General features: G+C 58.5%; 1 protein-coding gene across 1 annotated transcript in view; it reads right to left on the bottom strand.

Annotated features, from left to right (window-relative positions):
- Window positions 1-13: 13 nt before the first annotated feature.
- Window positions 14-27,110, bottom strand: part of DNM2 (dynamin 2) — a 28,280-nt gene continuing 1,183 nt past the window's right edge. The window contains exons 2-17 of the mRNA XM_068421706.1: window positions 20,577-20,650; window positions 16,465-16,614; window positions 15,968-16,171; window positions 14,632-14,730; window positions 14,236-14,396; window positions 13,986-14,128; window positions 12,710-12,845; window positions 11,955-12,022; window positions 10,864-11,002; window positions 8,498-8,584; window positions 7,498-7,568; window positions 6,761-6,790; window positions 5,750-5,801; window positions 4,684-4,695; window positions 355-472; window positions 14-24 (exon numbers count right to left, since the gene is read on the bottom strand). Coding sequence (XP_068277807.1) covers window positions 14-24; window positions 355-472; window positions 4,684-4,695; window positions 5,750-5,801; window positions 6,761-6,790; window positions 7,498-7,568; window positions 8,498-8,584; window positions 10,864-11,002; window positions 11,955-12,022; window positions 12,710-12,845; window positions 13,986-14,128; window positions 14,236-14,396; window positions 14,632-14,730; window positions 15,968-16,171; window positions 16,465-16,614; window positions 20,577-20,650 — 1,555 coding nt within the window. The remainder of the gene's footprint in view (window positions 25-354; window positions 473-4,683; window positions 4,696-5,749; window positions 5,802-6,760; window positions 6,791-7,497; window positions 7,569-8,497; window positions 8,585-10,863; window positions 11,003-11,954; window positions 12,023-12,709; window positions 12,846-13,985; window positions 14,129-14,235; window positions 14,397-14,631; window positions 14,731-15,967; window positions 16,172-16,464; window positions 16,615-20,576; window positions 20,651-27,110) is intronic.

The raw sequence follows: 27,110 nt of genomic DNA, 5'->3' as shown, positions 1-27,110 counted from the left end.
CTTCTTGGAGGTCTTATAACAGTGCTAAGGAGACAAAGAAAACCTCCCCCAAAGGGGCAGGGCGTGGGGGGGGGATGGCGTGGCGCGGCCACCCCAGGCCTGGACCCCGCAGCACCTCCGCTTGCCTCCGGGTTTATCTGTGTTTACACAATCCCGAGCTCCAGGGGAGCGTCTGGAGACACAGAATTTGCTGTCTGGGACCTCCGCAGGGCACCCTCCAGAGGAGACCCGCGCTCCTGCACCCCCACCAGCCAACGCTAATTAGTCCTGGGTGCTAATTGTTAACCCCAGCACTGATTTTCTCCTCACCCCAAGGAGCCTCCCCCCCCAAAAAAAACCCCACGTCGCACGTACGTACCTCCTCGTCCTTGTACCAGGACAACGACTCGGCCGTCAGCACGAACCAGTACTCCTTGGAGCCACCCTTCATGATGCTGATGTTGTTGATGGTCAACCAGCCCCTGCGGATCACCTGGAGGCAGCGGAGCGGCGGTGGGGAGCGGAGGGGAGGAAGGAAGAAGAGGTTACAGGCTACTGCGGGGTCCCCAGGGGAGCTCCCCAGGAGGAGAGCGAGGAGAAGTGCCCCAAAGCCCACCTAGACCCTTCGCAGGAGGCCCTAACCTCAGCAGAAGACCCTCACCCAGGCAGAGTTCGAGGCGCCCACCTCACGGGTAAGCCAGCAGCACGTTGCGGGGGGACGGCTGGAGCTCCTCTGGCTCCTGAAGCTGGGTGAGAAAAGCAGCGAGCCCCCGGTGTGACGCTGAGCCCAACCCAGCTCCACGTTAACCCCCCGCCGGCGCCAGCCAGCAGCAGCCCGGCCTCGGGTGGGAGAGGGGATGGAGAGCAAAAGCTCCAGGAGCCCCAAGGGGATGAGACGAGGCAGGAGTTCAGAGCGTGTCTTGGGTTTAAGGGAGGATGGGAGCAGCCTGGGGGCTGTTTTGGGGTGTCCCACACTGGGATGCTGGTGCTGGTGCTGGTTGGCACACAGCGGTGCCAGGAGCACCGTAAAAGCCAGACCTGGGCCTAAAAAACATACCTGGGCCTAAAAAACAGACCTAAAAACCAGACCTGGGCCTACAAACCAGACCTGGGCCTACAAACCAGACCTAAAAACCAGACCTGGGCCTAAAAACCAGACCTGGGCCTACAAACCAGACCTGGGCCTACAAACCAGACCTAAAAACCAGACCTGGGCCTAAAAAACAGACCTAAATCCAGACCTGGGCCTACAAACCAGACCTAGGCCTACAAACCAGACCTCTGCCTCCATCCCGGTCGTTTCAAAGCCGCCGCTGCCCATGAGCGAGGCTGGGAAAGGTCAGCGGAGGCCGAGCGAGCCCCAGCAGCTTGGGGCACCTTCCCAGAAGCAACGACCAACTTACCCAGTCCAGCAACCAGAATAAATCAGGTTGGAAGAGCGCTCTGGGCTCATCAAGTCCAACCATGGCCCTGACACCACCATGGCAACTAGACCAGGGCACTAAGGGCCATGGCCAGTCTTGTCTTAAACCCCCCCAGAGATGGTGACTCCACCACCTGCCTGGGCAGCCCCTTCCAGTGTCTAATGACCCTTGCTGAGAAGAAATACTTGGAAAGGAGCTTTGGGTTGGGAAGGACCTTTAAGACCATCAAGTCATGTTGCCATGGTGGTGCCAGGGCAATGGTTGGACTCGATGAGCCCAGAGGGCTCTTCCAACCTCATGGATTCTGTAAGTCCAACCCTTAACCCGGTGCTGCCAAGGCCACCACTAACCATGTCCCTCAGCACCACATCTCCACGGCTTGTAGATCCCCCCAGAGATGGTGACTCCACCACCTCCCTGGGCAGCCCCTTCCAGTGTCTGATGACCCTTGCTGAGAAGAAATGCTTGGAAAGGAGCTTTGGGTTGGGAAGGACCTTTAAGACCATCAAGTCCAACCGTTAACCCAGCACTGCCAAGGCCACCACTAACCATGTCCCTCAGCACCACATCTACACGGCTTTTAGATCCCCCCAGGGATGGGGACTCCACCACCCCCGTGGTTTTACTGCAGAGCTGCTACGCCGGCCGCTCCGTGAGCCACACGCCAGGACCACGCCGCTCTGCCCGCAAACGACCCGCTCCCGCGTAACGCCGGGGAGCGGAGGGTCCCCAACCAGCTGCTCCTGCTGCGTCACCCCCAGCCCAGCTGGGACCCAGCTCTGGAGGCAGCGGGGGCACCCGGGGGCGCCGGGTCCGAGCTCCCCGGGGCAGAAGCTGCCTCGCCAACACCGACGCTGCCACAGACCCAAAAGCCGCGGAGGAGCTGCCCCACAAGCGCCCGCAGGAGCTGATGTATTTAGGGAGAGGTACCACAGCACGTGAACCCCCCCAGCTCAGCAGCCCCGCACCCGCACGCATCCTCCTGGTGCGTGAGCCTCATCCTGCGTCACGGGATGCTTTAGGTGCTGAGCATCCCGCACCGGGACGCCGGTGGTAGGAGAATCGCCCCCGGGGACCCCGGCTTTCCTACCCCAAGGGGTTAGTAACCACCACACGGGTTAGTAACGGGCAGACGTGGGGGAAAAATGCATCTATGGGGGGGTTTGATTCAAGTCAGTCCAAAGCAGGGATGGGAGGGAGAACCAACAACCCTCGCGGCGAAGCAGAGAAGGGTTAGACACGAGCGAGGCGCGGAGTTTGGCGTGGCTCGTGCGGGATCCAGCAGCCGTGCCCGAGACAGAGGCAGGGCTTTAATCCCCGGGGTGAAGCCGGAGCAGAAGCCACGACAAAATCCGCCGTGTTAAGGCACGGACAAAGCTCGGTGCGCCGGCGGGCGCAGGCAGCTAGAGCTAAAAACTTAACTCATACAGGTTTTTTCTGGCGAGGGGAAGGGAGGAGCCCTGAAATTAAGCCGGCAGAGGTTGTCCAATTAAAGATTTCCCCTTCTGATTCGCTCCGGTGTGTTTCAGACCCCGATTCGGATTGAAAAATCAACTCTGAATTTGAACTGAGTCTGGTTTTAAAGGAACGGAGGGAGGAGGAGGGGGGGGGATGAGCAGCTGAGAGGAAGAGGGATGAGGAAAGGGAAGAGGTTTGGCAGCAAAGCGAGTGCTGGGAGCTGGGTTATGGGATGGTTTTGGAGGGGGTTAGAAGGAGGAGGGGGTTTGTCTTTAGGGCACGGGGCTGGGGAGAGACCCAGAGCTGCGAGGGGGAGCGACAGAGACCAGCCAAGGTTTGATGTCTAAAGGGTAGAGGAGGGGAGGGCACCCTGCAGAGCCAGAGGCAGGAGCCACGACACCTCCTCCTCCATCCCCAAATGCAGGTTGAGGAGAAGGAGGAGGAGGGAGGAGGGAGGAAGGCTGAGCCCCAGCAGCACAGAAGAGAAGTTCCTTTAAGACCGACTGCGAGCACGGATGGTTTTAGGGCTCCTAAGCCAGGCAAGCTTCCCCCCTCCAGAGCCCTCGGAGCTCTGCCTGGCTCCGAATCGGCCCCTGGCATCCTTAATTCTCAGCTCTCCACCTTCCCATCACCCGGCACGACCACGTCCGCACAGCCAGTGATGGAGAGCGGCCCTGCGCAGAAATCATCGCGGGGGAGGCACGAGATGGGCCCCTGGGGAGGTTTCCTTTGAGGAGGAACATCTGGACGGTGGTATAAAGAAAATGGAAGTGTCTGAACAGCTGGAGGTGACGGGCACGGGACCCTCGTGGGGCTGCTGAGAGGTGTCCGACCCCGGGGAACTTCACCCACCAGCCCAGCGCCCGCTCCCAGCCGCGGGAGACGAATTATTTTCCTCCCCCAGGGAGACATTCGGGTGCTGAGGGCCCCGAGCTGCGGTCCACAAGGCTGCAAAGCCCCAAAACGAGGGTTTGGAGGTTGTTTCCCTCTCAGACACTTCCATTTTCTCTGGAAGCAGCGGGGCCAGGACCCCCCCATCCCACCCCACCACCCCCAGAGGGGATCGCTTGGCTGCAGAGGGGAACTTAGTCCGGAGGAAACGCCGCCTTCGCCGCCCCAGAAGTGAGTACGCTCGAGGAAAACCTCCCTGGGGGCTGAATTAAGCTCGAAGCAGCTGAGGGGCACCCAAAGTTGGCCTCCAGCAGCTGCTCACAGCTGGGCACCTCGGAAGGAGGGGGCTTCTCATTTCTGTGCCAGCCGTCGGCATCGGTAAACCCTCAAGCCCAAAAAAAGGCAGCGTGGGGGGGGGATAACCCACCCCCAGCGGCTGCAAACAAGGGGGGGTGAGCTCCTCCCGGCCCAAAACACCAGCAGAGGGACCAGCCCTGGCCACCACTCCACGGGAACCACATCCCACCACGGCAGCAGGCAGCTCCGGGCTAAAAACCCCCAAGATTTTTGGCTTGTTGCTTCCCACCGGGGCCAGCAAAACCAGTACTCACACCCTGAATCCCAGTATCCAGCTCTCCCTGTTCCCATTCCCAGTGAGCACAGGCAGTGCTGACAGCCCCACGGTCGTGGCATCAGCCCCGAGACCTTATTTTTTCAGCCCAGGCGTGGGGACGAAGGGGACAGAGTGAATTTCCACCCCTAAACCAAGCCCACGGAGCCCCTCGGGGAATCCTGTCCCTCCTCCTGCCGTCGGCGTACTCGGTTCTGGGAAGCAAGAGGCGGCGTTTGAGGGGTGGGGGGTGTTTCTGGCAGGGCCACGTCCATCACTGGGTGTCGTCTACCAGCGCTATCACACTATGTGGGTACTTACCAGGATCTCACCCTTTAGGTGTGCAAAATTAAGGGGTGGGGGGGGGGGGAAAAAAAAAAGCGAGACGAGGAGACAGAACAGTGAAGAAAAACGAAGTGATGGGAGGGAGGAGAGAGCAGGAAGCACAAAAACGGTAGGAAAAAGCAGAAAAACAGCAGAAGAAAAACAGTTACATGCTATTAATTATAATTTTACAGTGTTAATAATTCATTACATTCTTTCCAAACGAGAGGCAACGGCTGCGTTAGGCACCGCGAGACCTAACGCCGTGCGAGTGAGGGGGGGGGGGCACCTCCAGTCCTGCTCTGTCGTGCACACGGGATGGCAAAGACCCCCCCTCAGATGAGGCACGTCCCCGCGCTCCTCTCGGTCCCCCGTTCCCTCCACCCCCCCACCCCCGAGGGCTCGTCTGGATCAACCAGGCGCTCAGGACAGATCCTGCCCCACGTCAGGGCACGGGGCTCCTCCAGCACCCGGTTTGTGCCAATTCCTGGTGCTTTTAGACGAGCTCCATGAGCCAGAGCTTCATCTTTCCCATCTCCAACTCCTCTTGGTCCCCATCCCCTCCATCCCACCACCCTGGAGGGCTTGTTTGGATCCACGGGGGCAGGACCAGGCGCTTAGGACAGATCCTGCCCCACACCGGGGCACGGGGCTCCTCCAGCACCCGGTTTGTGCCAATTCCTGGTGCTTTTAGACGAGCTCCATGAGCCGGAGCTCCATCTTTCCCATCTCCAACTCCTCTTGGACCCCGTTCCCTCCATCCCACCACCCCAGAGGGCTTGTTTGGATCCACGGGGGCAGGACCAGGCGCTTAGGACAGATCCTGCCCCACGCCGGGGCACGGGGCTCCTCCAGCACCCGGCTCGTGCCAATTCCTGGTGCTTTTAGACGAGCTCCATGAGCCAGAGCTCCATCTTTCCCATCTCCAACCCCAGCACCAAACACCCCTCGAGGAAGGAGTCGGGGGGTCAGTTGAAATCCCCATTTCAGAGCTGCAAAAGGCAGCACCGGGTCGCTCCGGTCACCGCTGGCGAGGGAGGACGGGGGGAGCCGGCGGCCGTACCTGGTTGGGGATGGCCCGTTTCTTGTTCGTCTGCGTGTTCCTTTGCTGCGCGCTGGAAGGAGAAAGAGAAGAGCTTTAGGCAGGGGAGGCAAAGCCAAGCGACGAGCACGACACGCTCCCCACCCGGAACGCCGCAAGGAAGAGTTGAGTCCGAAGGAATAAGCCCATCACGTCACATCCAACCAAGACCCCCCACGCCGAGGAGCCCCTGCCAGAGGTTTGCCCAGGACACAAGACAGAGGGAGGGGGACGGGGCGTTCCAGCCCCATCAGCTTTATCTCCTTCCTCGCACTCCTTATCTCCAGGGCTGTCTGATCCAGAGGGGGAAGGTCACAGAGGAGACACCAAGCAGCTCAGCAGCGGTCGTGGATGCAAAAGGGATTTCTCTCCGAGCCGACGCGCCCCTACCACCGCACGGCCGAGAACCAGAAGGATCCGTGTCCAAGAAACACCTGCAGCCTCCTAATTCCACCCCCCCCAAGGTGGGAAAAGAGCATACCTGCACCAGAGGGAAAGCTACCTGTCTCTCCTGAGCAAGGGACGAGGCGTGGGATGGAACCGTTAGTCAGGAGCAGGAACAAAATCCATGAAAACAGTTAGAATCACGCCGGGACGCCCCAGTTTACACGCACAAACGGGGTCCTTCTCCCTGGGGAAGGGGACTGCGGGGCCGTGGTCGCATCAGCCACCATCCCTGCGACCCGGGGCGTCCCTGACCTGCTGGCTGGAGGGTTTGGGAGGTGGGTCCCTGCCTGCCCTGATCCTCACAGCTAAGGGACACTGAGAGGAGCGTCCCAGGGGACACGAGAGGAGCCAGGCGCCAGGTCTGAGCCAGCCCAAGCGCGGTGGCATCTTGGACAGGAGTGAGAAGCTCCACTGCAAGCGTAAATCCTAACGCTGAGCTTGGAGGAGAAGCTCTGGAGGTGTCCCCAAAGGTCCCCGTGGGGAGGGGAAGGTGCAAGCGGGGCCGCCCCAGCCACTCCAGGCCATGCTGCGTGAGCGGGTACCCACCCTGTCGCCACGTGCTGCTCAGTGTAACAGCTGGGGAGTGGGAAGGTTTCGGAGGAGTCCGGAGGAAAAGAGTGAGATGATGGTTCAAAGGAAAAAACAGGAAAGATTAGGAGGAGAGGAAGGAGCTGTGAACGAAGGTGAAAAGCAGAGAGATAAAAAAAAAGGGGGGGAAAAAGAAAACAAAGAGGAAGAGTACGTGGATTTAAAGAGGAGGAGGAAATCCTGCGTAGAGGATCACGAGGGCTCAAACCATGGGGGGACATTTCTGCTCCAGTGTGGGACAGGACAGGAGTCGTGTCGCCTTCCCTCGGCGTGCCCAGGGGGCACAGAAAACCCCCACGTCGCAGCAACAGCCTTAATTACCTTAATTCATCGTTAGTGCTCCTGCGAGCAGCTTGTTTGAGGCTGGACAACCCAACTCCAGCTTGTCACCCTCTCTGCCCTAACGAGCGGCGTTAACGAAGGCAGAGGGACGGTGTGGGGCAGCTCAGCTCTGCAGCCCCTCAACCACCAAGCAGAGAAGCGAAGCTCCCGGATCCCAAATCGGAGAGAATTTGGGTTCAAAAGGTGCCAGTTTGGGGAATTATGTTGGGATGGGGGAGATTCCTGCACCGGTTTTCACGGCGGTGACCCTGCAAGGGTCACGTCACCCACACGCCTCCTCTGCCAACGGGGGACAGGACCATGAACCACGTTTATAAGAGTTTGAGGACCCGTCTCACCGGTGAATTACTCACTTGGCAAATCCAATGAAGTCTTCATGGTTAGTGTTGATGTAAGAGAGCTCGATGTCGATCAGCAGGAGAATCTGGCAGGAGGATTTACAAGGTTAGGAGTTCCCACAGGGAAGGGTGAGCACCCACGGCTCCACCAGAGCTGCCACGGAGCCCCAGGGTTGTGCTGGGGGACATCATTGACCACTGATGCGAGAGGGAGCTTTGGGATGGCGAGTGGGGAGATGCTGGGTGGCCAGGGGCTGGCTTTGTCACGGATCACAGAATCACTGAGGTTGGAGGAGCCCTCTGGGCTCATCGAGTCCAACCATGGCCCTGACACCACCATGGCAACTAGACCAGGGCACTAAGTGCCATGGCCAGGCTTGGCTTAAACCCCCCAGAGATGGTGACTCCACCACCTCCCTGGGCAGCCCCTTCCAGTGTCTCATGACCCTTGCTGAGAAGAAATGCTTCCTCATGGCCAACCTGACCCTCCCCTGGCCAAGCCTGAGGCTGTGTCCTCTTGTCCCAGCGCTGGTTGCCTGGGAGAAGAGGCCGACTGTCCGCTCCACCCTCCCTTCAGGTAGTTGTAGACTGCACTAAGGTCCCCTCTGAGCCTCCTCTTCTCCAGGCTAAACCCCCCCAGCTCCCTCAGCCGCTCCTCGCAGCTCAGACCCTCCAGACCCTTCCCCACCTTGGTCGCCCTCCTCTGCACTCGCTCCAACACCTCAACATCTTGAAGTCCATGGGCTTGTGGTGGCCCAAGTGTCAGACCCGGCCCTTGTCCTTGTTGAACCTCACGCCATTGGTCTCGGCCCATCGCTCCAACCTGCCCAGACCCCTCTGCAGACCCTTCCTGCCCTCCAGCAGATCCACACTCCCACCCTTGGGGTCACCTGCACCTTCACTGAGGTTGCCCTCCATCCCTACGTCCAGATCATCTACAGACATTGAACATCTGTCCTCGCAGCCAGGGCTTCCTCCCCGCCCTCCAGCCGAGCCGAAGCCGCCGTGAGCTCACCTGGTCCTTCGTTTTGCCTTCCCGTTCCCTGATGTGGGTGGTGACGATCCTCTCCGTCTCCTCCCGTAACCTGGGGTAGGAACCAAGCTGAAAAATAAAAGGGAGAAGGCCGGGGAGAAGCGCTGCCGGTCGGATCGTGGGAGCATCCAGGGCAACAACAGGAGAGGCTCGAGAAGGGGACGGGGGGGAGATGGGACCGAGCCCCAGCTCTGCCAGGACACAACTGGGGCTCAGGGGTGGGAGAAAGCGCCAGGCTCGATTCTCTTCACCAGATCCCCCCAGATCAGCAGAATTGGGGCCTTTGAAGCAACGTCAAACGCACAAAATCCAATTTTTTAGGAAATTTTTTGGTCGTTTTCCTCCCGCCCTCAGAGCCCACCGAGCAGAGCTGGGTTTTCACGGCGCGGAGCGCGAGCTACGGCGAAGCGAGGCAGGATTTTGGCAACGTGAGGGGTGTTTTTAAGCCTTTAAGCAAACACCTGTGCAATACGTCTCGGCAGGACCCGTGCCATGAAGCAGAGTTAGTGCCACATCCATATTCCCCGGCGTTCCCAACAATTTTGGGTGTCAAAAGGACACGGCGTCCCCCCAGAATCAGTGACAACCTCGTGGGTTGAACTCCCGTTGGCTGGCCGGGTCCTGGGAGCGAATATATTCCAGGTGTTAGAGGAAAAAAAGGGGTGAAGGAAGAGCTGCTCGTTACCTTTGCGGCACACTTTTTAATGACCGTGGCCAGCTCTGAGACCACCAGGTCAACACACTTCAGACTGGGTTCTTTGAGCTTTATAATCTGTTTTTTCACTATGGCTTCAAAGGCCATGTCGGGCGTGAAGAGCCCCGTCCTGCGTCGCGCAGCGAGAGCCGAACGGAGAGCAGGGCAGGGAGGGGGGAGAGGGGGGAAATAAGCAACAAAGACAAGAAAAATGAGATTTTTTTTAAACACTTCAGGTTAGTGAGGTGCAAAGGAACAAGCCGCAGCGGCTGCCGGAGAAATCCCTTCGTGTCCCTGGTCCTGGGGGGTGACGGGTGCCTCTCGGCTCCCCTGCGTCTCGCAGGCAGCACGGGCAGGCTCAGCCCCGTGCCCCAAACTCCCCGTGGCTTCAGGTTTTTTAATTTTATAATTTTTTTAAGCGATTTTACTGTTTTACCCATCAGGGGGTGCCCCAGCTCTGTGGATACGGGGCTGAGCGCAGGAAAAACCCTCGAGAGGCTCCTGGCGGCGCTCTAGCCTGGATTACTACGACCCAGCTGTAGGAAAACACTGAATTTCCACTCGATTTTGGGGTTAGAGCCTCCCTGACGCTGGGAGACGGAAGGAATTCCAGCAGCAAGCGTTGGCTTCTTCCCATTTTACCCAGTTCAACCAGGCTGGAAATGGAAAGAGAGCAGAGAACTCCTGCCCTGCCAGCAAAGCCCCCCCAGTCCTACCAGCTCAGAACCAGCTCAGCATTTAAACTGCTCCACGGAAGCACTCTGGGGACCAAACCTCGTGGGTACTTTCATCTTCTCGCCTGTGTGTAGCTGAATTTATTAATTTTTTTTAATTAACTAAGTTTTGGGAGGGGAGAGGAGCTGTTTTTCCTGCCCTCGGTTCGGTTTAAGGCACATCTTTTGGTGCTGCTGCTACGAGGTTAAAAAAAGACTCACTCTAAGAAACCAATTATTAAATATGCAAATTTTATCTGTATTTATCATAGAATCATTAAGGTTGGAAAAGACCTAAAAGATCAAGTCCAACCACGGACCCAGTGCCACCGTGCCCCTAAATCCAGGGCTCTTGCCCCTCGTCAAGGTAATTAACACTTCCATGGAAAAAAAAAAAGATAATTGGGGGCAGGGGGGAGCTTTTGGAATGCGAATGTGCTCGTTATCAAGCAGCTTATTAATCGCAGAGGTTGAATTGTGGGATTTACACAGACCATGGGCTGCAAAGTGCCGTTTCCACGTTCCCAGGATGCCCAGAGTGCAGCGAAGCAGCAGTTTAAATGCAGCTTGAGGGGAAAAAATCGTGCTGCTAAGAGGTGCCGGGGTCTGGGAGCAGCCTGCCCGCCTGCCCGGCTCCACCAGAGCCCCTCGGCCCCACAAACCCCGACCCTGCGCATCGGGGTGGCCGGGAGGCTCCGGGATGCTGCCAGCACCCCAAGGGTGATGTCCTGGGTGATCCCCCCTCGGCATCCTCAACTCAAGGACGGGCGCAGGGTTGGGAGACACGAGTCAAAGCTCAAAAATCCCCAATTTTCTTTGGGGGCTGCCACATTTTATCGCTTTTATGATGTTTTTTTTTAGAGGGGAAACCAGGCGAGGCGGGCAGGTCAGAGCAGGGCTCCTGCTTCCCCATCCCGCTGGCTGGAGTGCCGGGTCAATACCTTACTGGTACACTGTCTAACTGTATTGATTAACTCCTGAATAACGAGGTCGACACACTTCAGACAAGGCTCTTTCAGCTTCACCACCTGCTTTTTCACAATGGCCTCGAACGCCAAGTCTGGGGTGAAGAGCCCCGTCCTACAGGAATCCGCAGGGGGGGTGAAAGGGCAGAGACGTGGCATAGAAAAATAAAAACAAACACAAGGGATGATCAGGTTTGGAGGCATCAGCCATGTCCTGGAGAGCGATTCCTTCCCCGGGACCCACGGCAGCGCCCAACCCCGCTCTTCCCCCCGCCACCGGGGCTGCCACGAGCCCTCGGAGGGGATGGAGCGGCGGCACCTCCGCCCTCCCACCTCCTGGTAGCACCCTCCAACCCCTCCAGCACCTCAAATTCGGGTGCTGCTTCCCCCCCGCCGTGAACGGGAGCGAGAGGAAAGGGGAATTAACCTTTTTGGTGGTGGTTAGGGGGAATGGGTGCGGCGTGAGCAGGCCGAGTGGCTCCTGGGGAGAGCATTAAAGCAAAGAGAAGAAACTCCACATTTCTCTCTTCTCATCTCTTTTTCCTTCGCCCCACCAAGCGCAGGAGTTGGATTTAACACCGCTCCTCGCCGGGGTCCCTCATCCCCCCGCCAGGTCTGTGCTGGAGGGGCCCAGCAGCCCCCACGCAGCTCGTCCCCAGCACGCGCCGACAGCCCGGGCCTGGGTCCTTCTCAGCGAGAAGGTTTCGCTCCCGTTCCCTACCTGTCTCTCAAGGTCACCCCCCGCTCCAGGGGAGGTAAGAGGGAAGATAAAGGTTATTTTAGTGGTTGAACTGAAGCCATGAGGGGCAATTTTTTAGCTCAGCGTTGCAGCCTCCGCTGGGTTCTCTAGGACTGCTGACCCAGATGGCTCGGGGTGACACCATGGTGGCCGGGTGACCCCTTTAATTCCCTCTACACGGCAAGGAACGTCCAATTCTCAGCAAACCCTGGTCTCCACACGATGACAACGACACGTATCACCTCTCCCTCGGCAGCAAAGCTCCCATGGAACATGACCAGGCTCCCTGATCTGCTCTAAGGAGAGCGGGACCCGCGCCGACACTTGCCTCACGCCGTGGATGTTCTTAATGGCGTAGCTTATTTCTCGCCGCAGGTCCTTCTCGTCAAACTCCATCTGAACGGGGAGGGAAAGCACCAGTTAAGATTTTTGACACCAAGAGACTTGTGGCACCTCGAATCCTGTGTCCAGTTGTGGGCCCCGCACTTCAAGGAAGGTGTTGAGGTGTTGGAGCGAGTGCAGAGGAGGGCGACCAAGGTGGGGAAGGGTCTGGAGGGTCTGAGCTGCGAGGAGCGGCTGAGGGAGCTGGGGGGGTTTAGCCTGGAGAAGAGGAGGCTCAGAGGGGACCTTAGTGCAGTCTGCAACTGCCTGAAGGGAGGGTGGAGTGGACAGTCGGCCTCTTCTCCCAGGCAACCAGTGCTGGGACAAGAGGACACAGCCTCAAGCTTGGCCAGGGGAGGGTCAGGTTGGCCATCAGGAAGCATTTCTTCTCAGCAAGGGTCATCAGACACTGGAAGGGGCTGCCCAGGGAGGTGGTGGAGTCACCATCTCTGGGGGGGTTGAAGACAAGAGTGGACATGGCCCTTAGTGCCCTGGTCTAGTTGCCATGGTGGTGTCAGGGCCATGGTTGGACTCGATGAGCCCAGAGGGCTCTGCCAACCTCAGTGATTCTGTGAGCACCGGGAAGGGAAAGGCTGAGGGGCTGCCCCAGGCTTCAGCTCCACGTGGATGTCGCAGCGGGGCCAGAGGGAGCAGGAACAGGGTTTGCCCGACGCAGCCCACGTGTTCCTGCATCAACTTTACCTTCACTAACTCAAACGGGAATCTCTCGTGGAAGATGCGGTTGATCCTGGCACCCCCGGAGAGTTCCAGCGTGTCCACCTGGTCTCCGGAACCTTCGATGCGCTTCTCGAAGTCCACGCCGAACTGCTGGACCATCCTGTGGAGAAGCGAGGGGGTGAAACGGGCGGGCACATATCCCACCCCACCAGCCCTGCCTCAGCTCCTCAGGGCTGCTCACAGCTCACCCAGTTCCCTCAACTGGAGCCACAGGAGCAAAAAATCCCCCTTTTGCCATAGCATGAGGAGCACAGGGGCAGGTCAAGGAGGGACACAGGGACACAAGCTGTCCTTTCACACCCCGACACCAACAAAGGGTTTGCTTTAGGTCATGCACGCAGAGCGTGAGATGGGAACTCTGGCTAGTGGAGATGTTCAGCAGATGTTTCTGGGAGAGGTGTCACTTGTCACAGAATCCCTGAGGTTGGCAGAGCCCTCTGGGCTCATCGAGTCCAACCATGGCCCTGACACCACCATGGCAACTAGACCAGGGCACTAAGTGCCATGGCCAGTCTTGGCTTAAACCCCTCCAGAGATGGTGACTCCACCACCTCCCTGGGCAGCCCCTTCCAGTGTCTAATGATCCTTGCTGAGAAGAAATGCTTCCTGATGGCCAACCTGAACCTCTGGCATCTCTCCCAGGTGCCAGCTTAGCACCATTAGAGGTGGCAGAGCCATCCACCACCACCACTCGTCCCTAGCGATGGGGCTATTCCAGGCTCTTCCATGAAAGAAGCCACCGGCTGAGACAAACGAGCCTCACGTGAATCATAGAGTCACAGACTGGTTTGGGTTGGAAGGACCTTAAAGACCATCTCAGTTCCAACCCCCTGCCACGGGCAGGGACACCTTCCACCAGACCAGGTTGCTCCAAGCCCCATCCAACCTGCCCTTGAACCCTGCCAGGGAGGGGGCAGCCACAGCTTCTCTGGGCAACCTGGGCCAGGCTCTCACCACCCTCATTAGGAATTTCTTCCTCAGATCTCATCTCAATCTCCCCTCTTTCAGTTTAACACCATTCCCCCTCGTCCCACCACTCCATGCCCTTGTAAAAGCCCCTCTCCAGCTTTCCTGTAACCCCTTCAGGCACTGGAAGGTGCTAGAAGGTCTCCCTGGAGCCTTCTCTTCTCCAGGCTGAACTGCCCTGGAGAGCAGAGCGAGTTGATTTCCGTGCCAGTGAAGTTTCTCACTGGGAGAGGTGAATCCCCCGGGAACGCAGCCCCGAGCGAGAGCAACCTACTGTAACAAAGCTTTGGTTTTTCGCGTGGGGTCGTCGGGGCGGAAGTTCTTGTACTCCTCGACCTCCTTCTCCAGGGAGAGCAGCTGGCTCTGGAGTTTGCTGCGCAGCGACGGCAGCGTCTCCCGGATGTGGTTGGTCAGTTGCTGCGGAAGAACCGAGGTCACCGAGACGCCCTCCTCCACGCCGGGACGTCCCTTCGCCGCCAGAAACACCAGCAGCCCAAAACGCTCGTGGAGGGACCCAAACCCACCTGGTTGAGGACCTTCTGCAAGTGCGGGGTGCCCATCCTGTCGGCCATGTGCCGGTACGCCGGGTGGGAGAGGAAGAACTTCCTCTCGGCGGCCAGCGCTGCCCTGATGTCCTTCTTACCATCGATGTCCTTCTGGCTCCGGTTGACGACGCCGATGTAGCCTGCAAGAGGACACGGTGGGTCTTGCTATGGGCAGAGCCCACCAAGGGGTGACCAAGCCGGGCTGTGCAGCTCCGTATCACCACCCACGGCCACCTCTCGTGGAGGAAAGGGCAGCATGGAGGACACCAGCAAGCCCTTCAGCTCGCTTTGAAATGCCACTTGCTCCACACGAGAGAGGAAGGGTCGTGGAGGGGAGGAGACGGGGCGACACGAAGCCTGCGCGGGTCGTTGTACCTCGGCGTAAAGGGAGCAGCTTGTTCTCCAGCACGTCCCTGGCGTCCGTGCCTTCGTCCATGAGGTCCAGCTTGGTGATGACTCCGATCGTCCGCAAGCCTGGAGCAGCCACGACAACAAGAGATTGATTAACCTCACAAACGAGCGGTCGATCAATCTCACTTCACCGAACGCATCAAGAGAGGAGGAGGAGGGATGAGAATCACAGAATGGTTTGGGTTGGAAGGGACCTTCAAGATCATCCAGTTCAACCCCCTGCCACGGGCAGGGACACCTTCCACCAGCCCAGGTTGCTCCCAGCCCCATCCAACCTGCCCTTGAACCCTGCCAGGGAGGGGGCAGCCACAGCTGCTCTGGGCAGCCTGGGCCAGGCTCTCACCACCCTCATTAGGAATTTCTTCCCAATATCTCATCTCAATCTCCCCTCTTCCAGTTTAAAACCGTTCCCCCTCGTCCCATCACTCCATGCCCTTGGCAAAAGCCCCTCTCCTGCTTTCCTGTAGCCCCTTCAGGCACTGGAAGGTGCTAGAAGGTCTCCCCGGAGCCTTCTCTTCTCCAGGCTGAACAGCCCCAGCTCTCTCAGCCTGTCTCCAGAGCAGAGGGGTTCCAGCCCTCGGAGCATCTCCGTGGCCTCCTCTGGACTCGCTCCAACAGCTCCATGTCCTTGTGCTGGGGGCCCAGAGCTGGACGCAGCACTGCAGGGGGGGTCTCAGGAGAGCAGAGCAGAGGGGCAGAATCTCCTCCCTCACCCTGCTGGCCACGCTGCTGGGGATGCAGCCCAGGACACGGGTGGCTTTTGGGCTGCGAGCACATGTTGCCGGCTCATGGTGAGCTTCTCCTCACCCATCACCCCCAGGTCCTTCTCAACCATCACCCCCAGGTCCTTCTCCTCAGGGCTGCTCTCAATCTATTCTCCACCCAGCCTGTGTTTGTGCTTGGGATCGCCCCAACCCACGTGCAGGACCTTGCACTTGGCCTTGGTGAACTTCATGTGGTTTGCACAGGCCCAGCTCTCCAGCCTGTCAAGGTTCCTCTCAAGCCTGTCCAGGTCTCTCTCCAGCCTGTCCAGGTCCCTCTGGATGCCATCCCTTCCCTCCAGCGTGGCCACCACACCACCCAGCTCGGTGTCATCCCAAACTCGCTGAGGGCACACTCAATCCCACTGTCCCACCAACAAAGATGTTAAACAGGACTGGTCCCAGTACCAACCCCTGAGGGACGCCCCTCTGGTACCAAAATTGAGGAGCTGATAGATGAGACTCGGCAGCGAGAGCCTCTGAAGGCTTCATCCCCCCGTGCCAGGGCAGAGAGGGGCAGGAGGACGCGTCCTTCTCACCTTGAGGATCAACTTCTTTCGCCATCTTGAGCGCGTCCGAGTTGGCCAGGTCCATGTTGGCCGGCGTGACGGCCAGGATCAAGCTGCTCTCCCTGCTGATGAACTGCAAGATCATGTCTTTGATCTGGTACTCGATGTCCTGCGGTTGGTCCCCCACCGGCACTTTGGTGATACCCGGGAGGTCGATCAGAGTCAGGTTCAACACTGCAAAGGACAGAGACCACCCGTGTGTGGGGTCAAGGGCGTTGGGAGCTCTTGGTTTCGTGGATCTGTGGACAGATCCACCCCTCCACAAGCCTTAAAAGCCTCCTCTGAAGGAGGAGCTTCTGCTGGGTTGGCTCAGGGGTGGCCCAGGTAGCCCCCACTGACCTCCAGGCTGGTATAAGATCAGCCAGATGGACACCACGGCCAATGTTTGCTTTTAGGGCACAGGCTGGGTGAAATCCCTGGGTGTTTTAGCACACAGGGAGGCCCGGGGCAGAGAAATATCATCTCACCATGCGGCGAGTAGACACGGAGGTTGATGGGGACGGGCGAGATGCCTTTGTTCGTCCCCGTCACCCTGTCGGTCTCCGCTTCGATCTCCTGCCGCACCTCGTCGAAATCTGTGAACTTTTTGGATTTGCAGTGCAAAAACTCGGCGTATTCTGGAAGAAAGAAAAAGAAATTAAAATAAAAAATAATAAAAAAAAAAAGATAGTTTGGGCCACGTGGAGCCCAACACACCGAGATTCAACCGGTTCAGAGACACCTCTGTGTCGCACCGCGTGAGGAGCCAAGGCAGGACTGGTGCCTCTGCAGGACCCCGAGGACCTGCCCAGGGATTAACCCAGAATCCCTGAGGTTGGCAGAGCCCTCTGGGCTCATCAAGTCCAACCATGGCCCTGACACCACCATGGCAACTAGACCAGGGCACTAAGTGCCACGTCCAGTCTTGTCTTCAACCCCCCCAGAGATGGTGACTCCACCACCTCCCTGGGCAGCCCCTTCCAGTGTCTGATGACCCTTGCTGAGAAGAAATGCTTCCTCATGGCCAACCTGACCCTCCCCTGGCCAACCTTGACCCTACACCCTCCCTTCAGGCAGTTGTAGACTGCACTAAGGTCCCCTCTGAGCCTCCTCTTCTCCAGGCTAAACCCCCCCAGCTCCCTCAGCCATCCCTCGCAGCTCAGACCCTCCAGACCCTTCCCCACCTTGGTCGCCCTCCTCTGCACTCGCTCCAACACCTCAACATCTCTCTTGGGGCCCACAACTGGACACAGGATTCGAGGTGTCCCCTCGCCAGTGCCGAGCACAGAGGGACGATCCCTTCCCCAGACCGGGTTGCCTCCAGCCTCCTGCCTGGCAGCAGCCCCAGACACACTCGGCCTTGCCCTGGCTCAGGCCGGCAGCCAGCCACCCCGCCTGCTGCCTCCCCGCTGCCAGCAGCTGCTTTGATGTCGACGCGGGAGTTAACGCTTCCCTTTGCCAACGAAGAACCCGCCCTTGGGGGAGCTGCTGGCAGGCGGCCGGCGCTGGCTCTGGCCACCAGAATGGCCCTGTTTGTTTTCCCCCCGCGCCTGTTTGCCTTTCGCTCCCCGCCGATGCCTTTGAAACCTTTTATTGCCCAGACTCCACACGTCCAAGAAAAGCTCGGAGTCTTTGGTTGCCAACATGCTCTGGTGGCTCTGGGAGGGGCAAAGGCAGCAAACCCCCATCACACCAGGGCTGGAGACCTGGGATATCATCCTCGCACCGTCCAACGAGGAAGGAGCGACGGCGCTTCCCGGTTTCCCGGCTGAAGGAACCGCAGCTCCCCTCCACCTGCACCAGCAGCTCTTTATTTCCTCATTCTCTCGAGATTTATTGCTCTGCACCACAAACAACAACCCCGGGCACCATCACAGGACCTGACTCCGACCCCGACAGCTCCATCTCTCAGAATCACTGAGGTTGGCAGAGCCCTCTGGGCTCATCGAGTCCAACCATGGCCCTGACACCACCATGGCAACTAGACCAGGGCACTAAGTGCCATGGCCAGGCTTGGCTTCAACCCCCCCAGAGATGGTGACTCCCCCACCTCCCTGGGCAGCCCCTTCCAGTGTCTGATGACCCTTGCTGAGAAGAAATGCTTGGAAAGGAGCTTTTGGTTGGGAAGGACCTTTAAGACCATCAAGTCCAACTGTTACAGAATCACAGAATCACAGAATCACAGAATGTTAGGGATTGGAAGGGACCTCGAAAGATCATCCAGTCCAATCCCCCTGCCGGGGCAGGATTGCCTAGACCATATCACACAGGAACGCGTCCAGGCGGGTTTTGAATGTCTCCAGAGAAGGAGACTCCACAACCTCTCTGGGCAGCCTGTTCCAGTGTTCAGTCACCCTTACAGTAAAGAAGTTTTTCCTCAAATTTAAGTGGAACCTCCTGTGCTCCAGCTTGCACCCATTGCCCCTTGTCCTGTCAAGGGATGTCACTGAGAAGAGCCTGGCTCCATCCTCTTGACACTTGCCCTTTACATATTTATAATATGTAAAGGGCATTTACATATTGTTTTGTTAACCCAACACTGCCAAGGCCACCACTAACCATGTCCCTCAGCACCACATCTACACGGCTTTTAGATCCCCCCAGAGATGGTGACTCCCCCACCTCCCTGGGCACCCCCTTCCAGTGTCTGATGACCCTTGCTGAGAAGAAATGCTTCCTCATGGCCAACCTGACCCTCCCCTGGCCAAGCTTGAGGCTGTGTCCTCTTGTCCTGGCGCTGGTTGCCTGGGAGAAGAGGCCGACTGTCCGCTCCACCCTCCCTTCAGGCAGTTGTAGACTGCACTAAGGTCCCCTCTGAGCCTCCTCTTCTCCAGGCTAAACCCCCCCAGCTCCCTCAGCCGCTCCTCGCAGCTCAGACCCTCCAGACCCTTCCCCACCTTGGTCGCCCTCCTCTGCACTCGCTCCAACACCTCAACATCTCTCTTGAAGTCACATCAAGAAGCATTTCTTGGGTCCGTCCCAGCCGAGCAGAGCGGTGCGTGGAGCCGCGCTCCGCAGCATCCTCTCGCCTTTATTCAGGCGACCTGTTTCTCGAGTCATTCATCGTTTCGGGTACCCACAAGACGTCAGGGCCTTGCAAAATGTCCCTCGTGGCCTTCGGGTGATAAGGTGTCACAGGGCGCTGGAACCGGTAGGAGTGGATGGGCGAGGGCAGGGCTGGCATTTCCCCTCACCCCACCCGCGGAGGGAGGAAGTGAGTTGCACCATCCCTCTCCCCGGGGGCAAGTCGTGGCCCCAAATCTATTAAAATTCCTTTTCAAGGGGCAGATAAGGAGCTGTCACAAGGAGTCAGGGAGTCATTATCCCTGGGGACTGGAGGGAAGCGCTGTCCCTCTTTCCCCCTCACCTCCCTGCTTGGCTTCCCCGCTCCCCTCCAGCTTCTCCTCCACTGTCGGGTTGCAAAACTCTTTCAGAACAATCACAGACGCCCCAAGGAGGCTACACAGAGGCCCCAAAAAAGCAGCTGCTTTTCTGTGCACGGGTGTGTTCCCCGCAGAGGAGCTGGGGCTGGGTTAATGTTTGTCTCCTGGAAGGGAGATCCATGGGCCAAGACCAACGGCGTGAGGTTCAACAGGGACAAGGGCCGGGTCTGACACTTGGGCCACCACAAGCCCATGGACTTCAAGAGAGATGTTGAGGGGTTGGAGCGAGTGCAGAGGAGGGCGACCAAGGTGGGGAAGGGTCTGGAGGGTCTGAGCTGCGAGGAGCGGCTGAGGGAGCTGGGGGGGTTTAGCCTGGAGAAGAGGAGGCTCAGAGGGGACCTTAGTGCAGTCTACAACTGCCTGAAGGGAGGGTGGAGCGGACAGTCGGCCTCTTCTCCCAGGCAACCAGCGCCAGGACAAGAGGACACAGCCTCAAGCTTGGCCAGGGGAGGGTCAGGTTGGCCATCAGGAAGCATTTCTTCTCAGCAAGGGTCATCAGACACTGGAAGGGGCTGCCCAGGGAGGTGGGGGAGTCACCATCTCGGGGGGATCTAAAACCTGTGGAGATGTGGTGCTGAGGGACATGGTTAGTGGTGGCCTTGGCAGTGTTGGGTTAATGGTTGGACTTGATGGTCTTAAAGGTCCCAACCAAAGGTCCCAACCTTGAAGGTTCCCAACCCAAAGCTCCTTTCCAAGCATTTCTTCTCAGCAAGGGTCATCAGACACTGGAAGGGGCTGCCCAGGGAGGTGGGGGAGTCACCATCTCTGGGGGGGTTTAAGACAAGCCTGGCCATGGCACTTAGTGCCCTGGGCTAGTTGCCATGGTGGTGTCAGGGCCATGGTTGGACTCGATGAGCCCAGAGGGCTCTGCCAACCTCATCGATTCTGCCAGAGGGGAGCACAAGGACGGACCTAAATGTGCCACCGCCTCCACCCACGCTCTGCTCCCCCTTCCCCTGCAGCCCCACAGCTCCCCTGCCCTCCCCTGTGCCAGCACAACGCCTCTGACGAGGGACAACTCGCTATTTTACAAACCTACTGCAGCCTGACTCGGGATTTATCATATTTTGGGGAAAAAAATGATCATTGCAGCCTTCTGCAGAGGCCTCCTGAGGAACAGACCCCGATTTTTCGGTGCCAGCCCAGCCAGACCGTACCTGTCTTGGAGAAGATGAGCTGCAGGATGAGAGGCCTCCGAGTGACGATCCCAGAGCCTCGGGGAAGGAAGTCCCTGCAAAGGAATTAAAAGACATTTACTGACGTGGTTAAAGAAGCAAATTAATGCTGTACTGAGTTGATGACCCCGATACGTAAACAGCAGGTACCAGGGGACGGCGTGGAGGGGCTGGACCCTACACAGAGCTGGTTCCTGCGCTGCAGCGGGAGCTGGAGGAGGGTAAAAGATGCTCCTGAGACCACAGACACCCGTGGCAGGGCAGGAACGTGGTGTCCCAGCGCTGGCCCTGCTCCCAAGGCCGTCCTCCCACCCTTCTCCCTGTGGAAAAAGGGAGAGACGGGAGCCCTGGCTCCGACGACCCTCAGCGAGGGCAGAGCTCCCCGTGCCCCAGAGCAAGTGGGCACCAGTGCAGAGGAGAGCGGCTCCCACGTCCTCACAACAGAACCCCTGAATCCCTGAGGTTGGCAGAGCGCTCTGGGCTCATCGAGTCCAACCATGGCCCTGACACCACCATGGCAACTAGCCCAGGGCACTAAGGGCCATGTCCAGGCTTGTCTTAAACCCCCCCAGAGATGGTGACTCCACCACCTCCCTGGGCAGCCCCTTCCAGTGTCTGATGACCCTTGCTGAGTAGAAATGCTTGGAAAGGAGCTTTGGGTTGGGAAGGACCTTGAAGACCATCAAGTCCAACCGTTAACCCAACACTGCCAAGGCCACCAATAACCCATGTCCCTCAGCACCACATCTACACGGCTTTTAGATCCCCCCAGAGATGGTGACTCCACCACCTCCCTGGGCAGCCCCTTCCAGTGTCTGATGACCCTTGCTGAGAAGAAATGCTTCCTGATGACCAACCTGACCCTCCCCTGGCCAAGCTTGAGGCTGTGTCCTCTTGTCCTAGCGCTGGTTGCCTGGGAGAAGAGGCCAACAACGCCGGGTATCGCTTCCGAGTGGCCGCTCTCGAGGCTGGGGGTGTGGGAATTCACAAAGCAGCTTTTCCCCCCATGATGTTTCTCCTGCCCCCAGCTTTTGTGGGGTTTTTCCTGCCTGGAAATGGTGCTGCCACCACAAGCAGCTTTGTTTGGGGCTGTCACCACCCAGCAGCTCCCTTCTCCAGGGCTGAGGGCGATGGGAATTGGGTGGCAAAGTGGCTTTGCTTGCTGGGAAACGTGAGCGATGAGAGCTCCCTGGGTGAGGCCAGAGCGGGTTGATTGCTTCCCTTAACGAGGGAGCACGTCCAGCTTATCAGCTGGGCACGAGGAAACGAGGTGGCACAGCGGGCAGGCGGTGCCAGCGCTGTCCCCCGTGCCCAAGGACACCCTGGGCAGGGGGAGAGGCTGCAGCGGGGAGTCAACCCCGGCCTGGGCTGTACCCAACTCCCCACGTCAGCATCTCCAGTTGTGAATTTAAACTGGAAGAGGGGAGATTGAGATGAGATATTGGGAAGAAATTCCTAATGAGGGTGGTGAGAGCCTGGCCCAGGTTGCCCAGAGAAGCTGTGGCTGCCCCCTCCCTGGCAGGGTTCAAGGCCAAGTTGGATGGGGCTGGGAGCAACCTGGGCTGGTGGAAGGTGTCCCCATGGCAGGGGGTTGGGACTGGATGGTCTTGAAGGTCCCTTCCAACCCAAACCCTTCGATGGTTCTATGATTCAAAAGGCAAACGAGCTGCTCTTGGTTCAGAAGGACCTCCTGATGGTCTTGAAGGTCCCTTCCAACCCAAACCATCCAATGATTCTATGATTCAAAAGGCAAATGAGCTGCTCTGGGTTCAGAAGGACCTAACGATGGTCTTGAAGGTCCCTTCCAACCCAAACCATTCCATGATTCTACGATTCAAAAGGCAAACGAGCTGCTCTTGGTTCAGAAGGACCTCCTGATGGTCTTGAAGGTCCCTTCCAACCCAAACCATTCCATAATTCTAATTACAGCCACAATATCCACACTGGGAACGTCACCTTCTTCACCCAAACGTCGCGTAGGAGACTTGGGAGCAAACAGCAGAGCCACACCGGGGAGGGCAGCCCCAAGAAGGAGGTTTCCCTAAATAGAAACGGGCTTTTACCACCCTCATCAAGAGCCTCCTGCCCAACCAGGACGACAGGTCCTGCGGCCCCGGCGAGGTGGGATGCGACAGGAAAGGGAAGCGTCTGGGGGCGGCTGCCTCAACCCCAGGCCTTGTTTTGGCACCGGCGCGGTGACGGCGCCGCGGTTTCGCTATGACGGGTCCCGATACGCTATTTGGAAAGCGGGTGGCAGCTTCTTCCTTCAAATAAACACCGTGAGAGGCAGAAAAACCTCTCCCCGGGAGGGGAGAGCATCGGGGCCAGGGCAACACAGCGTCTCCTGCGACCCGGAGGGGATCCAACAGGCCGGGCACGCTCCGCTGCTCCCTTCTGCCACCCGCAGCGCCACGTTAATGAGCCCTGGGGGGGTTAATTATACAAACCCCCCAGCTCCAGGCCTCCTGACCTTGATGGAGCGGGGTCAGGCCCAAGCAACTGCTCTTTGGAGGCAAAGTGAGGCCCAACAAGAGGATGGCGCGACGTTGGCCAACCCCTCGTGTCACCCACGGGTGTTTTTACAACCAAGGGGTGTCACCGCGCTCGTGTTGTGCAGCCAGGCTCGGTAGGAACCATCTCCCTGAGAAAACACCCACTGCAAACACAGCAGCAGCTTCCCAGAAGGTCCCTTCGGCGTTTAAGTGACACCAAAGTGACTCAGAGCCGCGGGGCGGGCGGCGCGGAGCGAGGCCTCCGCGGGGCTGACGCAGCTCGGGGACGTAACCCGCGCGGAGCGAGCTCGAAGCCGCGTTTGAAACGACGACGAGGGACCCGGATCTGCCCGTTCACCCGGTTACTTCAGAACAACCCTCCGGCCGCCGCTTGCGTGCGGGACCAGGAAACTCGGTTTTACAGAGAGCGACAAGACAAAGGTCGTTGGTGGAGGAAACGCAGATAAACACACCCCGGCCCCTGGGAAACCTCCCGTGGCGAAGGCGGCGCGCGCTGCCTCGTCCCTGCCCGTCCCCTCTCCAGTTTCAGGCTCCCATTTCTCTCCTCAGACCCTTTCCCCGTGACCCCATGGCAGCTCTTCCCCCAAATCCAGGGAAAAGCCACCCCAAACACCCTGTGAGGAGACCCACATCCTTCCACGTCCCTCCGAGACGTTCTCGCTAACGAGCATCTCGTTATCCCCTTCCTTCAGCTCCATCCCCAGCCAGCTCCGCCCGTGGATAACACACTCCCCCCCCCCCATTTCTGCAACACCTCGAGATTAAATCGATTAAATTAATTAAATTGATTAAATCCACCCCGACTGATCCAGCCCTGGCCGTGATTTACACCCGCACCCAACCTGGCCCCCACGCGGCCACCGCGGCTGAACCAAAACCAGGGAATATTTTATGGAAAAGCCCCACGAACGGGTCGCTCCCGTCTCCATCCTCCTCCGCGGATAAATCCTCCCTCCAAGAGGTTTAAACATGGTTTAGCACCGGCTTAAACACCTCAGCGAGCCACCGTGGGCCAGAGATGTTGGTCCTTGGCTCAAATGTTGGGGTTTATCCCCATTTTGGGGTCTCTGAAGTGTTTTATGGACCCGATTCAGTGTCACACCAGCAGAAGGTGAAGGATCTCCAGCGAGGTCTGGCCACCTCCACCCCCCAAGCCCTGTTGTCACCCGCTGCCCGGCTTAACCCCGGCTTTATTTATGGCCACTGGAGCACCCATAACGCCACCCAAACCCCTCATAATGCCCCATTGAGGTTTGGTTCCTCGACGACGCTGCCGAGCGGGGGGGTTGGATCACAACGGCTCCATTGTCACCCCGGGCCGAGCTCAATGGTTGGGTTTTGTCGGGCTCTGAGAATCGCCTCTTACGCCGCCGTGTGCCGGAGAGCGGGGCCGGGGGGGAGGTTGGGCGCCGTCGGCACGCTCGTCCTGACAAAAGGGCTCCAAAGAGGGGTCGGTCAACGCGTGTGTCATCAGGACGGGGTTTAAAACAGCTCGTCCCGTCGTTTTAACGCAGTATTTTGGATTTCCCGTCGTGTTTTCCCCGCTAAATCACAGAATCAATGAGGTTGGAAGAGCCCTCAGGGCTCATCGGGTCCAACCATGGCCCTGACACCACCATGGCAACTAGACCAGGGCACTAAGTGCCATGGCCAGTCTTGTCTTAAACCCCCCCAGAGATGGTGACTCCACCACCTCCCTGGGCAGCCCCTTCCAGTGTCTGATGACCCTTGTGGAGAAGAAATGCTTGGAAAGGAGCTTTGGGTTGGGAAGAACCTTTAAGACCATCAAGTCCAACCGTTAACCCAACACTGCCAAGGCCACCACTAACCATGTCCCTCAGCACCACATCTCCATGGCTTTTAGACCCCCCAGAGATGGTGACTCCGCCACCTCCCTGGGCAGCCCCTTCCAGTGTCTGATGACCCTTGCTGAGAAGAAATGCTTCCTGATGGCCAACCTGACCCTCCCCTGGCCAAGCTTGAGGCCGTGTCCTCTTGTCCCAGCGCTGGTTGCCTGGGAGAAGAGGCCGACTGTCCTCTCCACCCTCCCTTCAGGCAGTTGTAGACTGAGAACCGGGTCGCTCCGAGCCCTCGTGTACCCACACCAACCTATTTCGACACCCGCGGAAACAGATGCAGCACCCAGACACGCTCCTTCCCCTCAGATATATTTAAGTCCGGCGCCTAATTCACAGATTTAGAGGCCTCCAGGCAGCTGAGCCCAACCCCCAGCTCCTCCACAGGCTTTTTCCATGACCAACAGCATCTCAAGTCATCTCAACGGGGTTTGTAACGCGTCTCTCGGACACTTGGGCCATGGAAGGGACCACCATAACTCGTGGCTGCCCTGTCCTGCGTTAACGCAGCCTAAAGAAGTCTTTAGGCTTCTTCAAACAATTAAAACCCACCCGAGAGGTGGTCTTGAAGGTCCCTTCCAACCCAAACCAGTCTGTGATTCTACGATTCAAAAGGCAAACGAGCTGCTCTTGGTTCAGAAGGACCTTGTGATGGTCCTGAAGGTCCCTTCCAACCCAAACCAGTCTGTGATTCTACGACTCAAAAGGCAAACGAGCTGCTCTTGGTTCAGAAGGACCTCCTGATGGTCTTGAAGGTCCCTTCTAACCCAAACCACTCTGTGATTCTACAATTCAAACGGCAAACGAGCTGCTCTTGGTTCAGAAGGACCTCCTGATGGTCTTGAAGGTCCCTTCCAACCCAAACCATTCGATGATTCTACGATTCAAAAGGCAAACGAGCTGCTCTTGGTTCAGAAGGACCTAACGATGGTCTTGAAGGTCCCTTCCAACCCAAACCATTCCATGATTCTCTGATTTTTCAACCCCGCAGCGTTCGTGTGGGGTGAAATCAGCTCTGCTCCCCCCGTTATCGGGGCGGACGTGTCCTCCTCCCCACCCTGGGCTGGGTGTCAAATCCTTGGCCGTGCCTTATCCTCTCAACGCCGCGGCCCCGTAGCAAAGCCCCGACGCCCCTCACCGAGGGCTCGGCGCTATCTCGAGGGCGCACGTCCCCAGCATGAGGACACCGAAACCCCGGCGAGGGGACAACCCCGAGCCCGACGTTATCAGCCTGGGAGCAGAAGCGTCGTTACGGCGTCACCCGGCGTCGGCCTTTGCGAGGGAAGGGGCTCGCGGCGAGGAACAAGAGTTTGGGGTGGGAAGGACCTTGAAGACCATCAAGTCCAACCGTTAACCCAACACTACCAAGGCCACCACTAACCATGTCCCTCAGCACCACATCTCCACAGCTTTGAGATCCCCCCAGGGATGGGGACTCCACCACCTCCCTGGGCAGCCTGTGCCAACGCTTGACAACCCTTTGGGGGAAGAAATTGTCCCTGATCTCCAACCTGAACCTCCCCTGGGGCAACTTGAGGACGTTTCCTCTCGTCCCATCGCTTGGGAGAAGAGACCCAACCCCCACCTCACCACACCCTCCTCTCAGGTAGAGCCATAAGGTCTCCCCTCAGCCTCCTCTTCTCCACACTGACCCACCCCAGCTCCCTCAGCTGCTCCTCACAAGCTCTCCAGACCCTTCTCCTCGGGCTCCAGCTCCTCCACCACCTCCGTTGCCCTTCTCTGGACTCGCTCCAGCCCCTCGAGGTCTTTGTTGTAGCGAGGAGCCCAAAACTGACCCCAGGGTCTTCCTGGAACTGGGGGGCCCAGAACTGGGCCCAGTTACTCCAGGTGTGGCCTCCACCAGGGAGGACAACCTCCCTCGACCTGCCCACACTCTTCCTCACGCACCCCAGGACACCACTGGCCAATCCTGGTTCACCTTGTTGGCTCGTGGGGAACTCGGTGTCCCCCAGAACCCCCAGGTCCTTCTCTGCAGGTCAACCCCCCAGTATGTACTGGTGCAACCCCCAGCCTGTACTGGTGCACGGTTCGCTCCCTCTGAACCAGTGCTGCCCCAGGTCCTCCTCACGCCGTGGCAGCGTTCCCAGTGTCCTAGGAGGATCCGGAGATGCCGACACACACCAGTA

This window comes from Nyctibius grandis, chromosome 35 (genome assembly GCF_013368605.1).
Source record: "Nyctibius grandis isolate bNycGra1 chromosome 35, bNycGra1.pri, whole genome shotgun sequence".
NCBI lineage: Eukaryota > Metazoa > Chordata > Aves > Nyctibiiformes > Nyctibiidae > Nyctibius > Nyctibius grandis.
The sequence above is the reverse complement of the archived record's forward strand: the minus strand, read 5'-3'. Positions and strand labels throughout refer to the sequence as shown.